This window comes from Aspergillus flavus, chromosome 6, assembly GCF_009017415.1.
Source record: "Aspergillus flavus chromosome 6, complete sequence".
NCBI lineage: Eukaryota > Fungi > Ascomycota > Eurotiomycetes > Eurotiales > Aspergillaceae > Aspergillus > Aspergillus flavus.
In genome coordinates, this window is record NC_092410.1 from 2,363,760 (window position 1) to 2,381,922 (window position 18,163).

An 18,163-nucleotide genomic window follows, 5' to 3' on the forward strand; every position below is an offset into this window, starting at 1 on the left:
CTTTCGTTATAACACTTCTGGTCAGCTGGCTAAACATATATGATACACGAAGATGCGCAAAGAATCATGTTGGCTACGTTCTTAGTCATTTCTGTTAATGTATATTCATGCCCTCTTTTTCTTTGGCTAGTTCAATTTGCAAGCAATCGTTGATAAGATTATGTTCGAATTCATAGGGTCTTCGTTCTGTAGGCATAACATCTACCCTAGGAAAACCATCTACGTGGTATAATTGTCTTTATTTTCGAGAAGGACGTTGTACGACTGTATAGATAGATGGCCATTACGGCCCCAGTTATTGTGATCAGATCATAATGACATGACTATATACGAAACGGACATACATACATACGCGCTAATTTCAATGTACGAAAAATCAAGTTATGTCTCAAACACTGGAACCACGCCGGTCCAATTCCCTTTCGACCGTTCTTCCCAATATCCCTCTTTACCCGACTTTAGACGCCACACGACTTCGCCTTCATTTCCGACAAGATCATCGTCCACTCGGGTAAACCACCTTGGATTCCACGTTTGACCTGCTGATTCCATCTCGCGGCGGCGAGCACGTTGAGATTCTTCCAGCTTAACCTTAACCTCTTCTGCCTGGTCAACGTCGCCGTCTTCCAAGGCCCGTTGGTCGGGGCGGAGACGCGAGTCCGTTGGTGGAAGCTTATGGTCTTCGATTGGAGTGATCTCGTTGAGGGTGGCTGCGAATACAGTGAGGCCGTAGTGCTTCGGTGCGTTGGGAACCAACGGTCCGGCATTCCACACAGGTGCTGTGGCAGAGCCGTTCTTGGTCATCTGGAGAGAGGTGGTCCAGGTACCCGTCAGCCCGAGAGGCAGCTCACGACCGCTAGAGTCCAGTGTTTTCGTGACGACCTCCTCACTGCGGCCCGAGAACATGCCCCCTGCCTTGAAAGCCGACACAGTTTTCTGCCCAGTCGTCTCGTTCACAACCGACATTTCGCCAACAGGCTCAGAATATTTCTCACCAGCGATGATGTTGCGCAGGAAAGATGTGGCATTTGACCAACTAAAATGCTCACCGGTCGTATGTAGCGTTAACCTCATCTTTCCTTCGGTCACAATTTCTGCAGATTTCCCCCAGAACTTCTGTGTTGGCATGGGGGATTGCGCAACACTCCAATCCTTACCATCCGCTTGGTAGGCTAGTTGCACGGGTCTGTGGGAAACTTTCTCCGCAATGAATCGATATCCGAGATCTTCGCGGACAAGCTCGTATGTCTCTCCTAGCATGGGATTGAAGGGCTTCCGGATTGACCGCTCCTTGACCCGGTTGCAGGACAGTGACGAGAGTGCGTAGGCAGTCACATATAGAAGCCGTTCAACTGCATCGGAAGCGCTAGCGGCATGGTCTAGAAGTACAGAATACTCCATCACCTCGGCCGCACGTTGTAACAAGGAAAACGGCTCGTTAGAGGACACTGGCATCGAAATTTGGGAAAGGTCTTTACCAACGTTCTTGCGAAGAAACCCGATCAAACTGGGAGGCATGACTGTCGGAGCGGGAATGTTCGAACGACGAGTGACTTTGCTAAGCGGCAAAGGTGTGAGTGACTTAGGTTTCGCAGGAAACAGCGGGGCGTATCGATCACCCTGAGGCGTCGGAGTCTCAGAGACTTCATCCTCACTGTCCGACGGCGCATCGTCCACTACAACTTTATCCTCTGCCTGCCGGGCAGTAGCATCGCTAAAGTCATTTGCCCCTTCATCGTCACTATCACCCTTTATTTTTAACAACGGGGACGAACTGCCTCCGTCGACAGCATCGAAGAACTCCTGGGACACGTCTGATTCCATGCTGAGTCGCGACTGGGTTGTTAGGCCTGGTGGATGTCGTCGATGTTTGCTTTCCGCAATCAGGGTCGAGAATTCGGCGACGGCACTGTCTAGATCGTGTAGCACGGCCATAAGATGGTCATGTACCTCTTCCATCTGATCTGGGTGGCTGGTGATGCTGCTCGGTTTACGGTCACCCGAGAGCGAGGCAGTGTCTCCGGAGGATGGGCCTGGCACCACTAGTTGCGTGGAGGAGGGTGTCATCGTCGCGCGTTTGACTCCACCCAGTTGGGAACTTCCACTGGCCTTCCGTTTCCAGAAGGGGCGTCTCTCGCGTGCCTCCATAGACTCCTCGCCATTTGCCTCGGGATGTGGGCTTGGTGACCGACCGCGAGGCCGCTCGGGAGCACCGTAACCCAGGTATTTTGGATCCGTGTCTTTTGCTAACCGGCGTACAGCATCCCTGGACCCGGATATCTTACTCACGAGGCTCTCAACCTGCGCCCATTCCCGCGCTTCCGCAGCATTGGTGAGAACACGCTGTGACGGTACGCGCAGCAGGGGCTCGGGATGGCTCTCTTCTGCCGCCGGGGTCTTGGAGGAGGATGCTCGTTCCAAAGCCCTCTTCCATGAGATGAATTCTTGGTCATTGCTGGCCCTAAGGTGCCAAACCTCAGTGCCGGAGTCAATTGAAATCTCGCGTGAGTTCTCGTTACACGCGACGGCTGCTAAGTTTAGAGGGATGGAGCCGCGTAAGGCAGATGAATTCGGATCGTGATAATAAGACAATGTAGATGATGTGAAATCCAGAGAAAAGAATCTTCTCGCCCAGCCCTGGTGACGCTTCCTTCGCCGCTTCTGTAAGATACCGGTGTGAACTGAGGCCGGATCGGTGTTGATGGATGGCGGTAGAACCTTCGCGGAGCTGTTTCCTCGTATCCTCGAAGCCAGTGGCTTTCCAGATTCCGAGGAGTCGGTTCCACGAGACGGTAGGACTGCGTGTGGTACTGGTGCCGACTGTGGGGGCAAGGCTGTTGGGTAGGTAAGTAGCACGAGAGTCACAGTCTTGGAGATCTGTTTGGAAAAGGTATTGTCAAAGACGAGCGCGTAATTTCCACCCTCATTCGCAGGCACATCGTAGGTGCCCTTGACGATCTTGTCAGCTTCACATTTGCCTATCCATTGAATTTGCTTTAATCCGATGCCCGTTAGTCGTTCAATGATCGGCGTGGAAGCGTTTTGTCGGGAGTTAGCATTCAGAGCGGTGGTTGGGAGGTTTTCGTTCGAGTCCGTGCTGTGCGAGTCGGCAGGGGGCAAATTGTTGGATCCCAGGACGGCCGAATGGCCCGGGTGCTTGAAGATGCCAAAGTTGAGAGACTTCCTATGCGGCTGAATGCTCCAGGAGATAGTATGACCAGGTTTAACATTAACCCAACGAACAAAGTAGGACTAGAAAAAAGAAAGAACAAAGATGGCCGCAATCACTGGTTAGTCGAGGGTTCCGTAAGTGCGTCATTTCGTCACATCCCCCTTACCTTGCTGTGGATCTCCAACTCCTCCATGGCCGCCATGGCTGCGCAAAGTAGGCAACGGGGCCAGGTAGGCAATCACTTCGTCAGTGAAATCGAGAGGGGGAGGTGACTTGATCCCCGCCAAGCTGAAGGATAAATGGGGAGAAGGGAGGGTCAAATGCGTTAAATCAAAACCAAAACAATGGACTTCAATGCGCCCGTCGGTGGGTGAGAATGATGAATTGACCGTCGACCGGTCATTGAATAGCCCCGTAAGGCAGACGGGGTAAGATCTATAAATAGGAAATCCAAGGGTCAGGGGGAAAAGGGTCCGAGGAATTGATTCTTCGTAGGAGTGGCCGAGACGAGAGTGCGGAGTAGTTGCAAGTTGAGAAGTTGAGCCTCCGAGAACCACCGAACGTTCACATGTTCAGCCTGGTCGATCCCTGCTCACTCACTTCCTTAAATGCCGATGCCGACAACGACCCTAGGTACATCTCCTTTCATGCTATGCGTCTGCAATTTCTAAATACGATGATCTGGGGTTATCCTCCCAATGCAAAATGTTCCATCTTTTCTGCCCGCAATTCCAAAAGAAAAGAAAAAGAAACAAAAGAAAGGAAAAGACCTCAAGAATTCTCAACACCATCCGAGTTCATGAAAGGATATTACACAGTATACAGGAGAATACAGAAAGAAAGATAAAATAAATATGAAAACAGTAGAGAAGTCCCCTCCACCTTCACCTCCGTTTGCCTGCTTGCATGTTGGTAAATAATAACTTAAATCCATTGCATAACGCCCGCATGTCAGGATATGGATTGCGTTGGAGCTCGTAGCCTTGAGGAATCACCTTCACCGGCCAACTATGCAGTCGCGCATTTTCACCAGCCTTAAAACAAAGGAAAAAGTATCCGGCATGTTTGGGATCAATACAAAAAGCATAGGCGGATCGTTTGGGATTAGCTTTCGTATAAGTCTCCAACCAAGAATCTGCATGTTTCATCAGTTATAGACCACGTCATCGATTGTTTGCAAAGGAGTAGAGAAAAAAGGCAGCGGATGGTATAGGAAACCGTAGCAGAAGAATTACGGGGAAGAGGGGAATACTTACAAGTAGCATCCTTGGTGCCGTCCTGGTACTTTTCATGTAGCATCATTTCATCCACCTTCTTAGCCATTGCTTTGACATGGTTGAAGATCAAATCATCTAAGTCACTGTAGGTATAACGACCCCCAACCTTCAAAGTCCGTCCAACGGAGAACTCGTTTTCTTTGTCCAACTCCAGTACATCGATATGCTGGAAGATACCATCGGCCACCTTCCACGTCACAGCCAGATGGTCATGGCCCTTGGACGACGGCCGAATAACCACATCACCCCGACTTTGCGAGCCCAGAAACTCCTCCGCCTGGGTCGAATTGAATGGCCTAAACAATGGGTGCTTGATGACTCGCATCGTTCGTCCCCCACTTTGAGTTTTCTCCTGCAGAGACTCGCGATCCTGCTGCTCTTGCCGCTCATCCCATTCTCCGCGCAAGCGATCTTGGGTGTTGGACACTGGGCGACTGACTTGCTCCTCCCGCAAAGAGACGTTGCATGTGAAGTTTTTACGATTCAAGAACAGTATCTTGGCCGACACGGTCTGATGCGGTGAGTATAGTGCCCGCACGGGTATATCATATCGGTCGGTAAGCTCTGACTCAGGAACGAGGGCGTCGATACCACAATCCAATTTGCCGTCAATGTGGTCGTCAGAGACCCGCTTAATGGAGATTGGCACCACCATGCCTTCGGCCAAAGTGTCCGATGTCTCACCCGTGAGCATGGTAAAGATGTCGTCCGTACTGAGGAAGACATATTGCTTCCGCAGTTCCTCATACGGCTGTTGCAGTTCTGCCCGAATGGTTTCGAGTGTGGCGCGTTTTCGCTGATTCAGATTCTTTTCCAGCTGTTCCGCATACTCCTCCAGAATCAGATCATTGACTCGGTCCTGTGCTTCTTCACGGAACAGTTTACGCACGATAGCGCCTGTGCCGTTCTCATCCGTTTCCGCTTTGATATCTTCCTCGTCTAGCTCCAAGGCATCGGCGGCCATCTTCCGAGCAATATCGTAGTCCTCGGGGTGTACTCGTGTGTTGTCCAATGGATCCGCATCCGGATCGACGTTCTCGAAATCGATGTACAGGAAGCTGGCACAGTTGTTCCAGACCTTGACGCCCATTGCTGGATACTGCGCATTCACACCCAGAAGCTCTACACGGTTGTTCACCACGCCACCGTTCATGTTGACGATCTTGAGTAGATGAGCTGCCTTACGAGGACCAAGACCACAAACGTAAGGAAGAAGGTTGGCCGTCGAGGAATCCGTAACCGCTTCATTAATATCCACACCAACAAGGTTAACCATATCCACCAATGCCGTTTCTAGTTGTTTTAGAAGTAGCTCTTGGGTAACCAGCTGCTGACCCGGCTTGAACTGAATAGAGACAATGTCCCGGCCTAACGAAGCATACTCCTTCAAGGGACTCTGCAGGTACTTAGCTAGAGCAACGCAGTAATGTGTCAAAGGGGCAAAGCTGGGGTGGTCTTTCTTTGCCCGTTCGCTGTGCTGATAGAGACGCGCCACCTCGTCGTTCACAATGATCACTTCCAAGCGATCACTGATCTCTTCGTCATGGTCATCGGTGTACGGAGCGCCGCGCAGATCCTTTTTGTCGACAACCTCAGCCAGGAGTTTGTATAAACGACGAGTCTCGGGGGACATGCCGCTGACGCCAATGACATCCGGTCGGCGGCGATCCACAAGCTCCACGAAGGCCTCAACATCCTTGCCATCTGGGATGTTACGATCACGATCTCCGATTGACAAGTCCACAAACTTTCCATTTTCTAACACACGGCCGTCCTCTTCAATGTAGGCCCAATGTATAGGTTCCCGTCCCACAACCCCACTCCCAGTGGACAAAGCCAAAACGCGGGGAACAGTTCCCAGCACCATTCCCTTAGGCTTATAGGGGGCTTGATCCAATCGCTGAGAGAAAGTTTCTCGACATTCCTTTGCCACATGGTTCTCACATTCCTGGCGGATGTTCTCCTTCACGCTGCGGTTAATCAGTCGCTCTAACTTACCAAGAGCCATGTCCAAGACGTCCCGACGACTACGGTTCCAGCCGTCCGCTATTTCGCTATAGTTATCGGATTCAATGTCGGGATAAAGACGTTGGCGGAACTGGTCAAAGTTCTCGAAGCGGACCTTGACTTCCACCAAACCCTCCTCTTCGGCCTTAAGCATGCGAAGATAAAGCTCCGGTCGGCGGGCAATGTCACTGAGCTGCTGGTTTCGAAGGTATTTGAACTCATAGTAGGGGTGCTGCTCGTCGATCCTACGGAGGCCCTTCTCCGTTCGGAAGCAGTCGACAGCGCCATTCATGTAGTACGCCTGGCGAATGACCTTTCGCATTTTAGGGCTCATCACGATTTCCTCGGCGAACAAGCTCTTGGCAGCTTTAATAACATGCGATGCATTGGAGAAATCATTATCCACAAACCCGTCGGCCATCTCCTCCGGCCTCTCTGCTGGGTCTTCCGTATACTGACGACGACCTTCCTTCAAAGCATTTTGCGCAAAAGCATCTGCTGTAATGCCAAATGCACGCACCAAGCCGTATGCCTTACCATTTCGGACACGCTCGAAAAAGGTTTTGCTTGACGCCTTCCGCCGGTGTGTTTCTCCGTTCACATCGCTGTTCATAAGAGTCATGTCCCGCAGCTGAGACGCATATTGGAAGTGAATGTAATCCTGCACATCTTGAAGCTCCTCCATCGTGACAGCTGCTGGGAGCATCTCCTCCACAACAGAGTCACTCACGTTGAATAGACTCTGCAAATTATCATAGGTTTTCTGAATCGTATTTCGTTTCTCTACCAGAGCCTTAAACTTGAGATCATGGTCGAATATGTCCCAGAGGTCCGTCATGTTTAAGAGCTTCTCCGCTCGTACCGTGTATTGAGACGCGTCACCATCTTCTCCGGCACCCTCGACAGGAGCTTTGACAGCATGAATCATGTAGTCCTTCCGATGCTGGAAGATGAACGGGACTTCCCAATCATCCGTCACTAAGAACTCAAGCACCTTGGCCACAGATCGTTGGAAAGGTTCGCGCAGCTCGGGTTCAATGCGCTTTTTGAGGAGCATGAGGTTAGAGATCCAGGCGGCTTCTTCTCGGAATTGCTCTTCGGTGAGGACAACGTTGCGATACGGCTTCCGGGCAATCTGATGTCTTTCCGGTTCATCCAACAGACGGATCTGATTATCCTCTTCCGTTAACATCTTCTCCGCCAACTGAGATGGCTCAAAGACATCCTTGAGATCCAAGTGTTTCTCTTCATCTTCCTCCTGCTCTTCCTCTTGATCCTCCATCTCCAGAGCAAACAAGTATTCATTGCCGTCTCCAAAAGCCGCGCGCATATCCTCTAAGGCGTTTTCATCTAGTCCAGCAGCATCAGTAGCTCCTAAGCCGGTCATGCCCTTCTTTGCGGGACGCGCAATCTCTAGGTCCTCTCGTTCCCTCTGTAGCTCCTCATCCGAGAAAACGTCCTCCTCGATGAAGTCGTCCATCTCATCATGCATATGCCTCCTATGCCCATGCCTTCCATAGTCGCCTGCAGCTTCCTCTTCTTCGTCGGAGTTGAAAATGTCGTCGATACCTTGAGAGGGCTGTCGAAGATCACGATCTTTGTGTCCTCGTTTCAAGCGCTTGAATTTAGACTGGTGGGATCGTAATTTTAATCAGCCTAACGTACTGTATCACATGCGTAGTTTATCCGGCATACGGACGGACGGAATTTCGACATACCTCTGCAGCAACCGGGGCTTGAAGTGACGGATTGAGTTCTCCGATGAGTTCCAAGTCTTCCTCATCTAGGTGCTCATCTTCGCGCTCGCGTTCTTCCCTACGTCGCTTTCTCTTCTCCCGCCGGCGCTCCGCGCGGTCTTCCAGTTCTTCATCTTCATCGACAATAAAACCTTCCCGGACCTATCATGAAGTTATTCAGCTATGGTTCAGGCCTAGATGCGCCCCCTCGAGCTGGGAACCTACTGCACGGGCGGCCTCCTCATCGTCATCATCATCATCGTCCTCTTCACTTGAGTCGTAGGGATTCGCAGTGCCAGCACCCTGATGAGCTTCGCCTTCGCCGTCATAGTCATCAGCCAACTCCTCTTCATTCTCCTCATCATCCAGCATGGCCTCTCCCTCGACAAGATCGCGGGCGCTCATCTTGTATTTGTCGTGAAAGGCACGCTTCAATGTGCAGGGAGAAAGATGATGGATGTTTCGGAAAGAATATGGAAGGGAATTAAAAGACAAGAACAACCAGAACAGCCGCCACTAAAGACGGCACCACAGAAAGTCCGGTCCAATGGACTTCAAAGAATTGTGGGTATTGATGATACTTTGAAGACCGACTGAATCAAATTGGAGGTTGTCGGCGAGCAAAGAGACTCTGTGGCGCAGGCAAAGCTTCACCGCCCAACGGAGCTATGTATATGTGGCTGGACAATTATATCACGTGTGTTGGTGATAGAGAGGAGATCATGTGACCTCATATAGTAGTAACTCAAGGGAACAAGAATTGAAGTTGAAATCGGTTGAAAAGAGAGAATTTAATTCATCTCGAGACAAGTCCAGGCATGTGATAGCAGGTACTGCCTTATCATTGCGTCTTTGTGCTATGATGCTTCTTAAGCCGATGAATAGCGGCTCCGCACCCTGAGGTTTACAGATATTTGGAGACAAAATAGGATTCCTTGCTAACCGTTTCAAGGGCGAATATTTCCACTGCTAGGACGTTAGGCTAATTGGATATATAAGGTACGAACGCACGTGGGTTGAACATCAGCGTCCACGATGGCTATATATAAAGGGGTCCGCAGCGCCAGATAAATGGGAACGGAAGATTATCAAGGAATGATATATGAAATAAACAACTTATTAGTCCTATGGATTGGACTGTGTATTCCTACAAAACTCCGTCTGGTTTCTTTTCTTTTCTTTTTTTTTTTTCTGGTAAAGGGGTCCCTCCTCATATTAGTACCTTTCATACACATAGTACCGAAGTCATAGTAGTGTTTCCTTCTTTGTCCGGAGTGAGACCCGCGCGCTTGTTCCTGGTGGGGATCCAGACTCACTCTCTAACTCCCTCTTCTTCCTCCACCCGAACAGAAACTCCCAACTTATAGTCAGCGCCTGATTTGGGCGTTTCATGCAGGACCTTTTTTTGACTTTTTTATTCTGAAATATCCCCTTTCTGTATTCTTCGAAAATATTCGGAGTTTATTATTCTACCCACAACATTATTCATGGGGTTGAGATAACGAATCGAGCCTAGTATAGACCGACGTCGAATCCCCCACCTTGTCTGCCTTGAAAACACGGCGCTTGTCCACACCTCAGTGCCAATATACAAACCGCCTTTCGTTTTTTTTTTTTTTCTTTTTCCCTTGTTCTTCCCAGTTTCACACTCTCACTAAATAATCATTGATTACCTTTCGCCATCCACGAGCATTCCGACCTTTCAGCTACATTCGAGGATCAAATCCGATAATCGACCAGAGGCGCTCTCACAATCATTTGATTCCCTTTCTCTCAATTCATCCTTCAGTGATTGCGGCAGAGTAAATCTGCCGTCCAACCATGGCCGACCAATTCAAAGCTCGAACGCTAAAACGCAAAAATGTCAAAGGTCTCGCTCTGAACGCAGCACCCAAACCCCTCTCCAACCCGTCCGATGGCGACGCCCAAGTTCCCGGTGCGATTGGAAATACCGACAGCAACCGTACCGATACGCTGGAGATCGGACTGGAGTTCCGCCTTGATCTTCGCAGTGAGGATTTGATCACCCTGAAAGAACTAGGGGCGGGCAATGGCGGTACAGTCTCCAAGGTCATGCATGCTTCTACCAAAGTTGTCATGGCCCGAAAGGTGCGAATCGTTTTGTTAAGCGTTACGGGGACCTGCTGATCATATCGTAGATTATCCGTGTCGATGCCAAGGAGAACGTTCGAAAACAGATACTGCGGGAGCTTCAAGTTGGCCACGACTGCAATTCTCCGAATATCGTGACCTTCTATGGAGCATTTCAAAATGAAGCCAGGGATATTGTTCTGTGTATGGAATACATGGACTGTGGGTGAGTGCAAAAGAGTTTTCGCAAATACCTTTGCGAAGGTTAAGTATCTAATTGCTTTCCTCGTTAGCTCTCTTGATCGTATATCCAAAGACTTCGGTCCTGTCCGAGTGGATGTACTAGGCAAGATCACAGAGTCAGTACTGGCTGGTCTTGTGTACCTCTATGAAGCGCATCGCATCATGCATCGTGATATCAAACCATCCAACATCCTTGTCAATTCGCGGGGAAACATTAAACTTTGCGATTTCGGTGTCGCTACTGAGACAGTCAATTCGATCGCCGACACCTTTGTCGGCACTTCGACCTACATGGCACCCGAGCGCATTCAAGGCGGCGCGTATACTGTCCGTTCGGATGTTTGGAGCGTAGGCCTGACGGTCATGGAATTGGCTGTGGGTCGATTTCCCTTCGATGCCTCAGATTCTTCGGCAGGAGACCGAGCTAGTGCTGGCCCTATGGGTATCTTGGACCTTCTACAACAGATTGTCCATGAGCCCGCCCCGAAGCTTCCAAAAAGCGATGCTTTCCCCCCGATCCTACACGAGTTCGTCGCCAAATGCCTCCTTAAGAAATCCGAAGAGCGGCCAACGCCCCGAGAATTATATGTAATGCCCACTTTATACTGTGCGCTTTCATAGAAGTCAAATTCGCTGACTCCGAGAATAGGACAAGGACGCGTTCCTTCAGGCTGCTAAACGTACACCAGTTGATCTCCAAGAATGGGCGATTAGCATGATGGAGCGACATAACCGAAAGTCCTATCTAGCTCCCCCACCGCCTAAGTCTCTCAAGGACGAGAAAGAAGAATCACCGCGTCGTAGCCCCGCTCCAAAGCCAGCACTTAGCAAATCGTCTCGCACACCACACTATACCCCAACATCTGGAGAGATCCCGGTGAATATGGTCAACGAAATGTCTTCCCATAGCCGGCATTATCACGTACCGCCGAACCCATCTCCTCGCCCAAGTCGGTCGACTAGATCTCCGCCCACGATTTCACTCGAACATCTTTCTCTGGAAACCAAGGATGATGATTATCGATCGGGACGCCGCCCCTCGCGTGCGCACTTAGGAGACCCGGTGTCGGCACTGGAGCCACCCTCGCGTCAGCACATCGCATCTCGCTCAGCGAGCTCACATAACATGAAATCGAGAATGCCACTTCAGACATCAGCTATGCCTGTTCGTGCAGCTCCTCCTCCCAGTGGGCCCTTACCACCGGCATCAGTGCCGGGAACACCATGGCAACGCTAAGTAAATAGAGTACATCACTATCGCACAACAGAAGCTGTGCACAGTTGCGTTCTCAACCGAGTTAGATCTTATCATAGTCTTCTCTGCAAGCAAGACCAGCCCATCGACTCGCATCTTCCATCGGAAAATTAACCTTTGTCAATCGACTGTCATTGAAAATAACCCAAGCCTTTTCTTTCTCTTTGTCTCCGTTGTCAACAATTCCATTGACATTTCAATGTTAAACCATTTAGATGACGAACTCCCAACTGATCGCTTGCTTGACCATATTACTTATGATTTTTGCATCAGCAAGGCGTATATTCGTTCATTGGCATTTTCTGAGTCTATAACTTTTCTTTTTTTATTCTGTTCATTAATTTCCCTCCTGAGCTGGTCGCATATGTTTTGATAGCAATGCCCTTTTCTTTGTTTATGTCGACGTACAATTACCTTTTTCAATTATTTCTGCCTGGATGTCGAGCTGGCACTCTTACATCTGTGTTGTTTGTCTCATCATGCGACTATTCAGCAAATATTCTGTCGAAGCAAGGAACAAACTACATGGATCTTGCATGTGTCACCTGTGTGTATGTACAGCTTTTGTCTTTTGTGGCGAGAACACACCATGGGCGCTGGGGCTCTTTAGCCTTGGGTTAGGACTTTGACGAAATACTTGTGCTTCCTTTCATTGGAAATACTGCAATCCAAGGAATGGGTTGAGCCTCATGGCTGGACAAGATCTTGCATAATCCTTGACCTGATGCCACATGTATACCTAATATAGTAGCCATAATCAAACCGTTTCCCTCAGGATAGAAACATATTGTTTCGCCTCATATTGAGCGGCAGGCAACGTAAACAAGATATTATAAAAGAAAAAGACACCACCCCAGATGATGCAGAAATGGAAAAACACCATCCAACCATGAAGAAGTTGAAGAAAACAAAGAAAACCTTGGAAACCACAGTGATAGAAACACATAACAGGCATGCAATACCGAATAGAAGCACAGTAATAGCCTCGCAGCAGAAGCAACCGTTCTACAATTAACCTTTCATCATGCCTCTGTACCCAGGTCCAGTGACGCCAACGGAAGCAATAAACCACATAACCTGATACCTAGACAATGAATCGTACTTCATGGAGAAAGGAGGAGAGTGATTAGAGAGCACTTTTATTTCATCGCCAGTTCAGAACCTGCTATTGGGCTGGGTCCCGGGGGCGTGGGTGCCAAGTTGGGGCGCGGTGCCAGTTCCACCATTGACGTTGATTTCCCTCCTCGAGTGCTTGCCGAGCCTCCCCGGCCAGCGGTGCCGCCGCCTCGCCCCTGGGATGTGGAAGATGTGCCACCTGATTTGTCCTGCTCCGCCCTGGGCTTTGTACGCGGACGCCGAGTAGTACTACCACCCCGGGATCCAGGACCTCGTACAGGGAGACCTGTTTCTTGGGAGATGGGGACGGCAGCCGCCAGTGGCGCTTGATGGGAAGTGGACTGAGGTCCTCGGCTGCGGCCGCCGCGACCTCTGCCCCGGCCACGTTTTATCGTGCCATCCGCCCTAAACCAAAGCGTTAGTGGTTGGGATCGAACGAATATACATAGGAGGCAACTCACCGTTCTACTTGCACTTTTTCGCCCTCAGGCACCAGAGGACCACTATATACGAAGAAGCCGTCCTTGCTGGCCGCGGCCTGTTCCTGCCAGGCCAGCTCGCTATCGTCAACAAACGGATCGTCCCGGTCATATTCTTCCATCTTCTTCTTGCGACGCTTCTTTTTCCCATCTGGAGCCTCAGGCCCGTTTGTGCGAGCTGCTGCGCTGCCCAACGCACTGTCTCCATCTAAGTCACTGTCACGCTCAACCTCGAGACTGAGATCTTCATCAGCACTCTCCCCGGCTGAGAGTCCCCGACCGGACTTATCATTTCGTTCTAATGCAGCACCCGCTGCGGCTACACGGGCGAGTCGTTCCTTGTGAGCCGCGAGGCGAGGATGTAAAGCGGCAAAGCCGTATTGTTCCTCGGCCAAGCGCGCGAAGTTGACAATCCTGTTGCCAGTTCCTTGCAATGGAATGTGTATTATAATGCTGGGCGTTCGCCGAGAATCGGAATCGCTGGTTGACGCGGCGTCGCCCACGCCAAACAAGGCATTGGAGATCAGCCCTGAGCCTTGAGGTAATGGAGGCGGTGGCTCCTTGGTTGCGCGAGAGGGCTTTGGTGATGCAGCGTTTGATGGAGGCGCTGTGGGGGGAGCCTTGGTATCCTTTTTTGGTGCTTTGGGGGCCGCATGCTGATCCGTATCTACGTCCATTGGGGTAGGCCCGGGTGAAGGCGCGCGATGGTTATTAGACGGTGCAGGCGCCGGAGGCTCAGGAGCTGCTGATAGATGTGGTGGTGCGGGTGGCGGCGGCGGGCCTTGGGACGAAGAATGACCGGATAACTGCGAATCGTGTGATGGCTGTAATTGTGAAGGGGTTGGATAGGGCGATCGATGGGCGTATGGCGAGATCGGCTGAGGTGGCGGATGCGGCGTCGGAGCGATGATTGGTGTAGCCGCAGGGGAAGGGGAGTATATGGATGCGCCATGGTTCGGAGAAGCATATGGACGGGGAGCATAGACAGACGGTGAGGTAGTTGTGGGAGGGTCAATTATGCTGGCTATAGCAGGTGAAGCGCTAGCGCGGAATGTTGGGCGTGGAGAGAGAGGGCGCGCCGGAGGACTGAAGGTCGACGTTGGCCCCGGTGTTGGGGCTGGGGAAGCTGTATCGAAGGCGGACCGAATGGGGTCGAAATTCTGACCGCTGGTCCTAGTCGGTGGGGGAGGTGGTGGCTGGGATTGCGGCCGCGGAGGTCCTGTGGGAGCCATCGTCGGGTAAGATGACGGATGACCAAGGGCCGCGGGCGGCGGAGTGGGATGAGACGAGGGTGGCAGTGAGGGGGACGGGTGCAATGGAGATCGATGTTGCTGGTGCAGGTGAGATTGGAGAAGGTGAATAGAGCCTGACGATGCTGGAGGGCTAGCAGCGGGGGTGCTTGGAACTTGGACTGGAGCTGGAGCTGGAGCTGCAGCTGCAGCTGGGGCGGCGCTAGGAGCAGGAGCAGGAGCAGCTGTCGTAACAGCAGTAGTACTAGTCGTGACAGTAGTCGTCGCTGGGGGGGAGGCTGCAGCAGTTGCAGAAGTCGCCGGGACACTGGGACTTTGATCCGGCGGTGTTGCTTCCAACTTAGGCTTCTTCCGAGCGTGAGTAGAAGAGGAATTGGAAGGATTGGCCGACGTTGATGACGATTTGTCCCTCTGGCGACGACTGCCGCGTTTCGACTCTTTCGGATCCTGCTCTTTATCCCTGCTCTCCTTATCCTTATGATTTTCTTTGTCTAATTCCTTGTCGTTCTGCCTCCCCGTCTCTGGTTCTTTTTCTTTCTCCTTTTCTTTAGTCTTTGACTTGGTAGGTTTAGGAGTGTCCTTTCGCCCAGCGTCCTGTCCCTCGTCCTTCTTGCGACGCGACCGTCTAGGACGAGTTTCACGGGGAGTTTGGTCGATAGAGGTGCGCGACTCGAGATCGTCCTGAGCCGTCCGTATGGCCGGCTCGGTGGACATGATGTAGAGAAGATTTAGAGAGATAGCATCGAGAGGAGATGTCTCAAGGATGAAGCAAGCGGCGGAGTCGGCGAGTCTTGAATCAGGGTGGAGATCAAGCTGTCAATCAATTAATTTTTCCTTGTTAATGTAAAAAAGATAAGGGACAAATAAACAAGAAATTGTAGAAGAAGAAGATAAAATAAATTTAAAAAAAAAAAATACAAGACACGGAATGCGAATCAGAGGGGAGATGTTATAGAGAAATACGAAATAAAATGAAAGTGAAAAGGGAAAAGGATGGAGGGAGATGGTGATGGCGAAACACAAGGGGGAAAAAAACGATGGAGGTTTTGGTAGAATGGGAGAGGAGGAACATGAAAAGAAAAGAAGAGGAGAAAAGGGGAGAGAGATTCTGTTCTCCTTCTCGGGCAGAAAGACGAACGGATAAAAAGTCAAGAGATTCTTAATAGGGTAAAGGGAAAGGGAGGGGGGGAAAAGGCGTAAAAACAGGAAATCAGGGAAAGGAACATCAAAGAGAAAATTCAATATACAAAAGGAGGAAGTATAGTTCAATCAATACCTTGAACTGATTTGGTTACACCGGATAGGAAAAGATGAAGGGATGAGGAGGTTGGAAAAGAAGAGGAGGAGGAGGAGGAGAAGGAGAGGAGGAGAGGAGGAAATAACGAAATCATTCTGACTTGTTATGCACTTTGGGGGTCTGATGTTCCTCTGATTCAACTTGGTCTTTTTATTTATTTTTATTTTTAAATTAATTCTGATACGAGTGGCAGAAAATATCTCTATGCGATAGGTCTTGATAGGTATTTCTCTTGCTCTCTATATATATGTAAGATATATATAAATATATATATATATATATATATATAACCGTGAAGTCCAATTGTACGATTGTAATCCGGATCGTCCCCAGAGAAATCTAGGGAGATATCCCTCTAGGATCGAAGCGACAAGAGGGCATTGGTATATTGATATACTCCAGATTCAAATCAGATGATCGGACGTGCGTTCCCCAATCCGGAAAAGTCATCAGGTGATACGCTATCTCCGGAGAGGTCTAGCGTCGCATCATTTAGCTTTTGAGCCGCATGATGACTCATCCTTCATGCAGTTCCCGATTTAATTTTAGTTCGATGCTTTTTCTTTATCTCCGATAATCAATCTATCTATCTTGAACCAATATAAATCATCGTGACCATGGCATTTCGCGGTGAAAGATTTGTTGTCGATCTAGATTCTGATGATGATCAGTCCTCATCCGCGCCTCCCGCTTCCTCTATATCCCTTCCTGGTCTGATCGGCGAAATCCGTGAACGCTCGCCCGCTGCCCCTCCAGCTCCACCCAAACCTGCTGCAGCTGGGTTTCCTGCTCATCGTCGTCGCGTGAAGCAGTCCGCTTTTAGACAACGTCGAGAAGACTCTTCCACTACGAACACTTCAATTGCTAGTCAGAATGACGAAAAAAGGATAATTGATGATGAGAACCGTCGGCAGTTAGCGACCATGTCGCATGATCAGATTCAACAAGAACGAGAGGAACTCATGGCATCCATAGACCCCTCGCTGCTTGAACGGTTCCTTCGCAGAGCCCGTATTGACTCCGAGGAATCGAAGACTGACACTCGATCGAATCCACCTGTATCCATCAAACATCAGGTGGACCCCGCCGAAGCAGCAGCCCCTCCTCCTGAGCCTGTTTCCGAATCCAAGCCTTTAACCTCTCGAGACGAACAAACTCATCGAGATGACCTTCCCCCTCCGCAAATGCCTGATGATCTCCGACCTGCCTTTGAATCCCCTCTTCCCAGCTCCGTTCACTTCCCCACCCCGCCGTCACAGTTGAACCCCATGCCTAACCTTGACCCGTCATCCCCATCGTTCTTGTCTGACCTTCAAGCCCACTACTTTCCCAACATCACCCACGACCCGTCCGCTTTGTCTTGGCTTCAGCCGCCTTCCACAGATTCGGATGCACCAGACGCGACATCAGCCTACCACCCTGCCAGCAATGCAGAAGCTGTCCACCCCGCCGCGCTGCGCTTTTCCTTCCTCGGGACACTGCTTTCGCCCACCACATCTCTTGCCCTCCCGACTGATTTAGGCCTTCATCATCATGGTAAAGACCCTCATGCCGCTGGTTACACTATACCCGAGTTAGCCATCCTTAGCCGCTCCTCCTTTCCTGCTCAACGTTGTATCGCCTGGCAGGTTCTGGGCCGTATCCTCTTCCGTCTGGGGAAAGGTCAGTTTGGAGAACGCGGGAGTACACTGGTAGAGGGGCTGTGGTCTGTCATTGAACGCGAGGGTGTGGTCGCTGGCATGCTGGCCGAAGCCGATGGCACGTCAAATGGAGCAACTCGCTCAGAGAAGCAGGAACAGGATTCGGCGAGGTCTAAGGGAGGCATCGGTCATCATGCCAGTGCTACTGCGTGGGCTGTCGAAGGCGTATGGCTTTGGCAGATGGGCGGTGGTGGAGACCGAGGGGTTTTAAAAGAAGGGGCCGTTAGATCTCAATAAACCTATTTATATCTTTCGAAGGGAAGGGGAAACTAAAGGGAAAATAACCTTTTTTTCTCTGTTTATTTATAGAGAAAAGGAGGAGGAACGGCCACATGTGTAACTGCTCCGGCACACGATGAGCACACGATGAGCCCAGATAATGAAGCCATAATGAACAAAAATAATTGAATTGGCCAGACATGATGCTTTGTGGTCTTATGGCTTCGAATACTGTAATCTATAATACTCCTGATGAGATGGTATAAAGAAATATCGACCATGACGAGAAGCAATAACGTAAATGGGGTAAACAGAGAAGAC

At 50.3% G+C, this 18,163-nt stretch overlaps 6 protein-coding genes across 6 annotated transcripts; 2 read left to right on the forward strand and 4 right to left on the reverse strand.

Annotated features, from left to right (window-relative positions):
* Nucleotides 1-381: 381 nt before the first annotated feature.
* F9C07_12086 (putative oxysterol binding protein) lies at nt 382-3,374 on the reverse strand (the record flags this gene model as incomplete). Its single annotated transcript, XM_041293829.1, has 2 exons — nt 382-3,252; nt 3,339-3,374. 2 exons carry the CDS (start codon nt 3,372-3,374, stop codon nt 382-384), a joined length of 2,907 nt encoding a protein of 968 aa, XP_041149059.1.
* Nucleotides 3,375-3,825: 451 nt separating this feature from the next.
* On the reverse strand, nt 3,826-8,597 carry F9C07_12085 (transcription elongation factor spt6; the record flags this gene model as incomplete). The annotated part of the gene is made up of 4 exons (XM_041293828.2): nt 3,826-4,307; nt 4,429-8,086; nt 8,175-8,354; nt 8,418-8,597. 4 exons carry the CDS (start codon nt 8,595-8,597, stop codon nt 4,057-4,059), a joined length of 4,269 nt encoding a protein of 1,422 aa, XP_041149058.1. The 3' UTR covers nt 3,826-4,056.
* A 1,416-nt stretch (nt 8,598-10,013) lies between these two features.
* On the forward strand, nt 10,014-11,763 carry F9C07_12084 (mitogen-activated protein kinase; the record flags this gene model as incomplete). Its single annotated transcript, XM_041293840.1, has 4 exons — nt 10,014-10,301; nt 10,352-10,509; nt 10,577-11,114; nt 11,176-11,763. 4 exons carry the CDS (start codon nt 10,014-10,016, stop codon nt 11,761-11,763), a joined length of 1,572 nt encoding a protein of 523 aa, XP_041149057.1.
* A 1,157-nt stretch (nt 11,764-12,920) lies between these two features.
* On the reverse strand, nt 12,921-15,340 carry F9C07_12083 (putative histone promoter control protein; the record flags this gene model as incomplete). The annotated part of the gene is made up of 2 exons (XM_041293827.1): nt 12,921-13,302; nt 13,359-15,340. The coding sequence occupies 2 exons, from the start codon at nt 15,338-15,340 to the stop codon at nt 12,921-12,923; spliced, it is 2,364 nt and encodes a 787-aa protein (XP_041149056.1).
* Nucleotides 15,341-15,561: 221 nt separating this feature from the next.
* Nucleotides 15,562-16,017, reverse strand: F9C07_12082 (uncharacterized protein; the record flags this gene model as incomplete). Its single annotated transcript, XM_071507758.1, has 2 exons — nt 15,562-15,734; nt 15,903-16,017. 2 exons carry the CDS (start codon nt 16,015-16,017, stop codon nt 15,562-15,564), a joined length of 288 nt encoding a protein of 95 aa, XP_071367859.1.
* Nucleotides 16,018-16,122: 105 nt separating this feature from the next.
* Nucleotides 16,123-18,024, forward strand: F9C07_2169889 (RPAP1-like protein). The gene has a single exon (XM_041286813.2). The coding sequence runs from the start codon at nt 16,541-16,543 to the stop codon at nt 17,858-17,860; it is 1,320 nt and encodes a 439-aa protein (XP_041149055.1). The 5' UTR covers nt 16,123-16,540; the 3' UTR covers nt 17,861-18,024.
* The last annotated feature ends 139 nt before the right edge of the window (nt 18,025-18,163 follow it).

What these genes read in the sequence shown, in the direction of transcription:
- F9C07_2169889 (XM_041286813.2), top strand. Translation starts at nt 16,541, where the DNA reads ATGGCATTTCGCGGTGAAAGATTTGTTGTCGATCTAGATTCTGATGAT.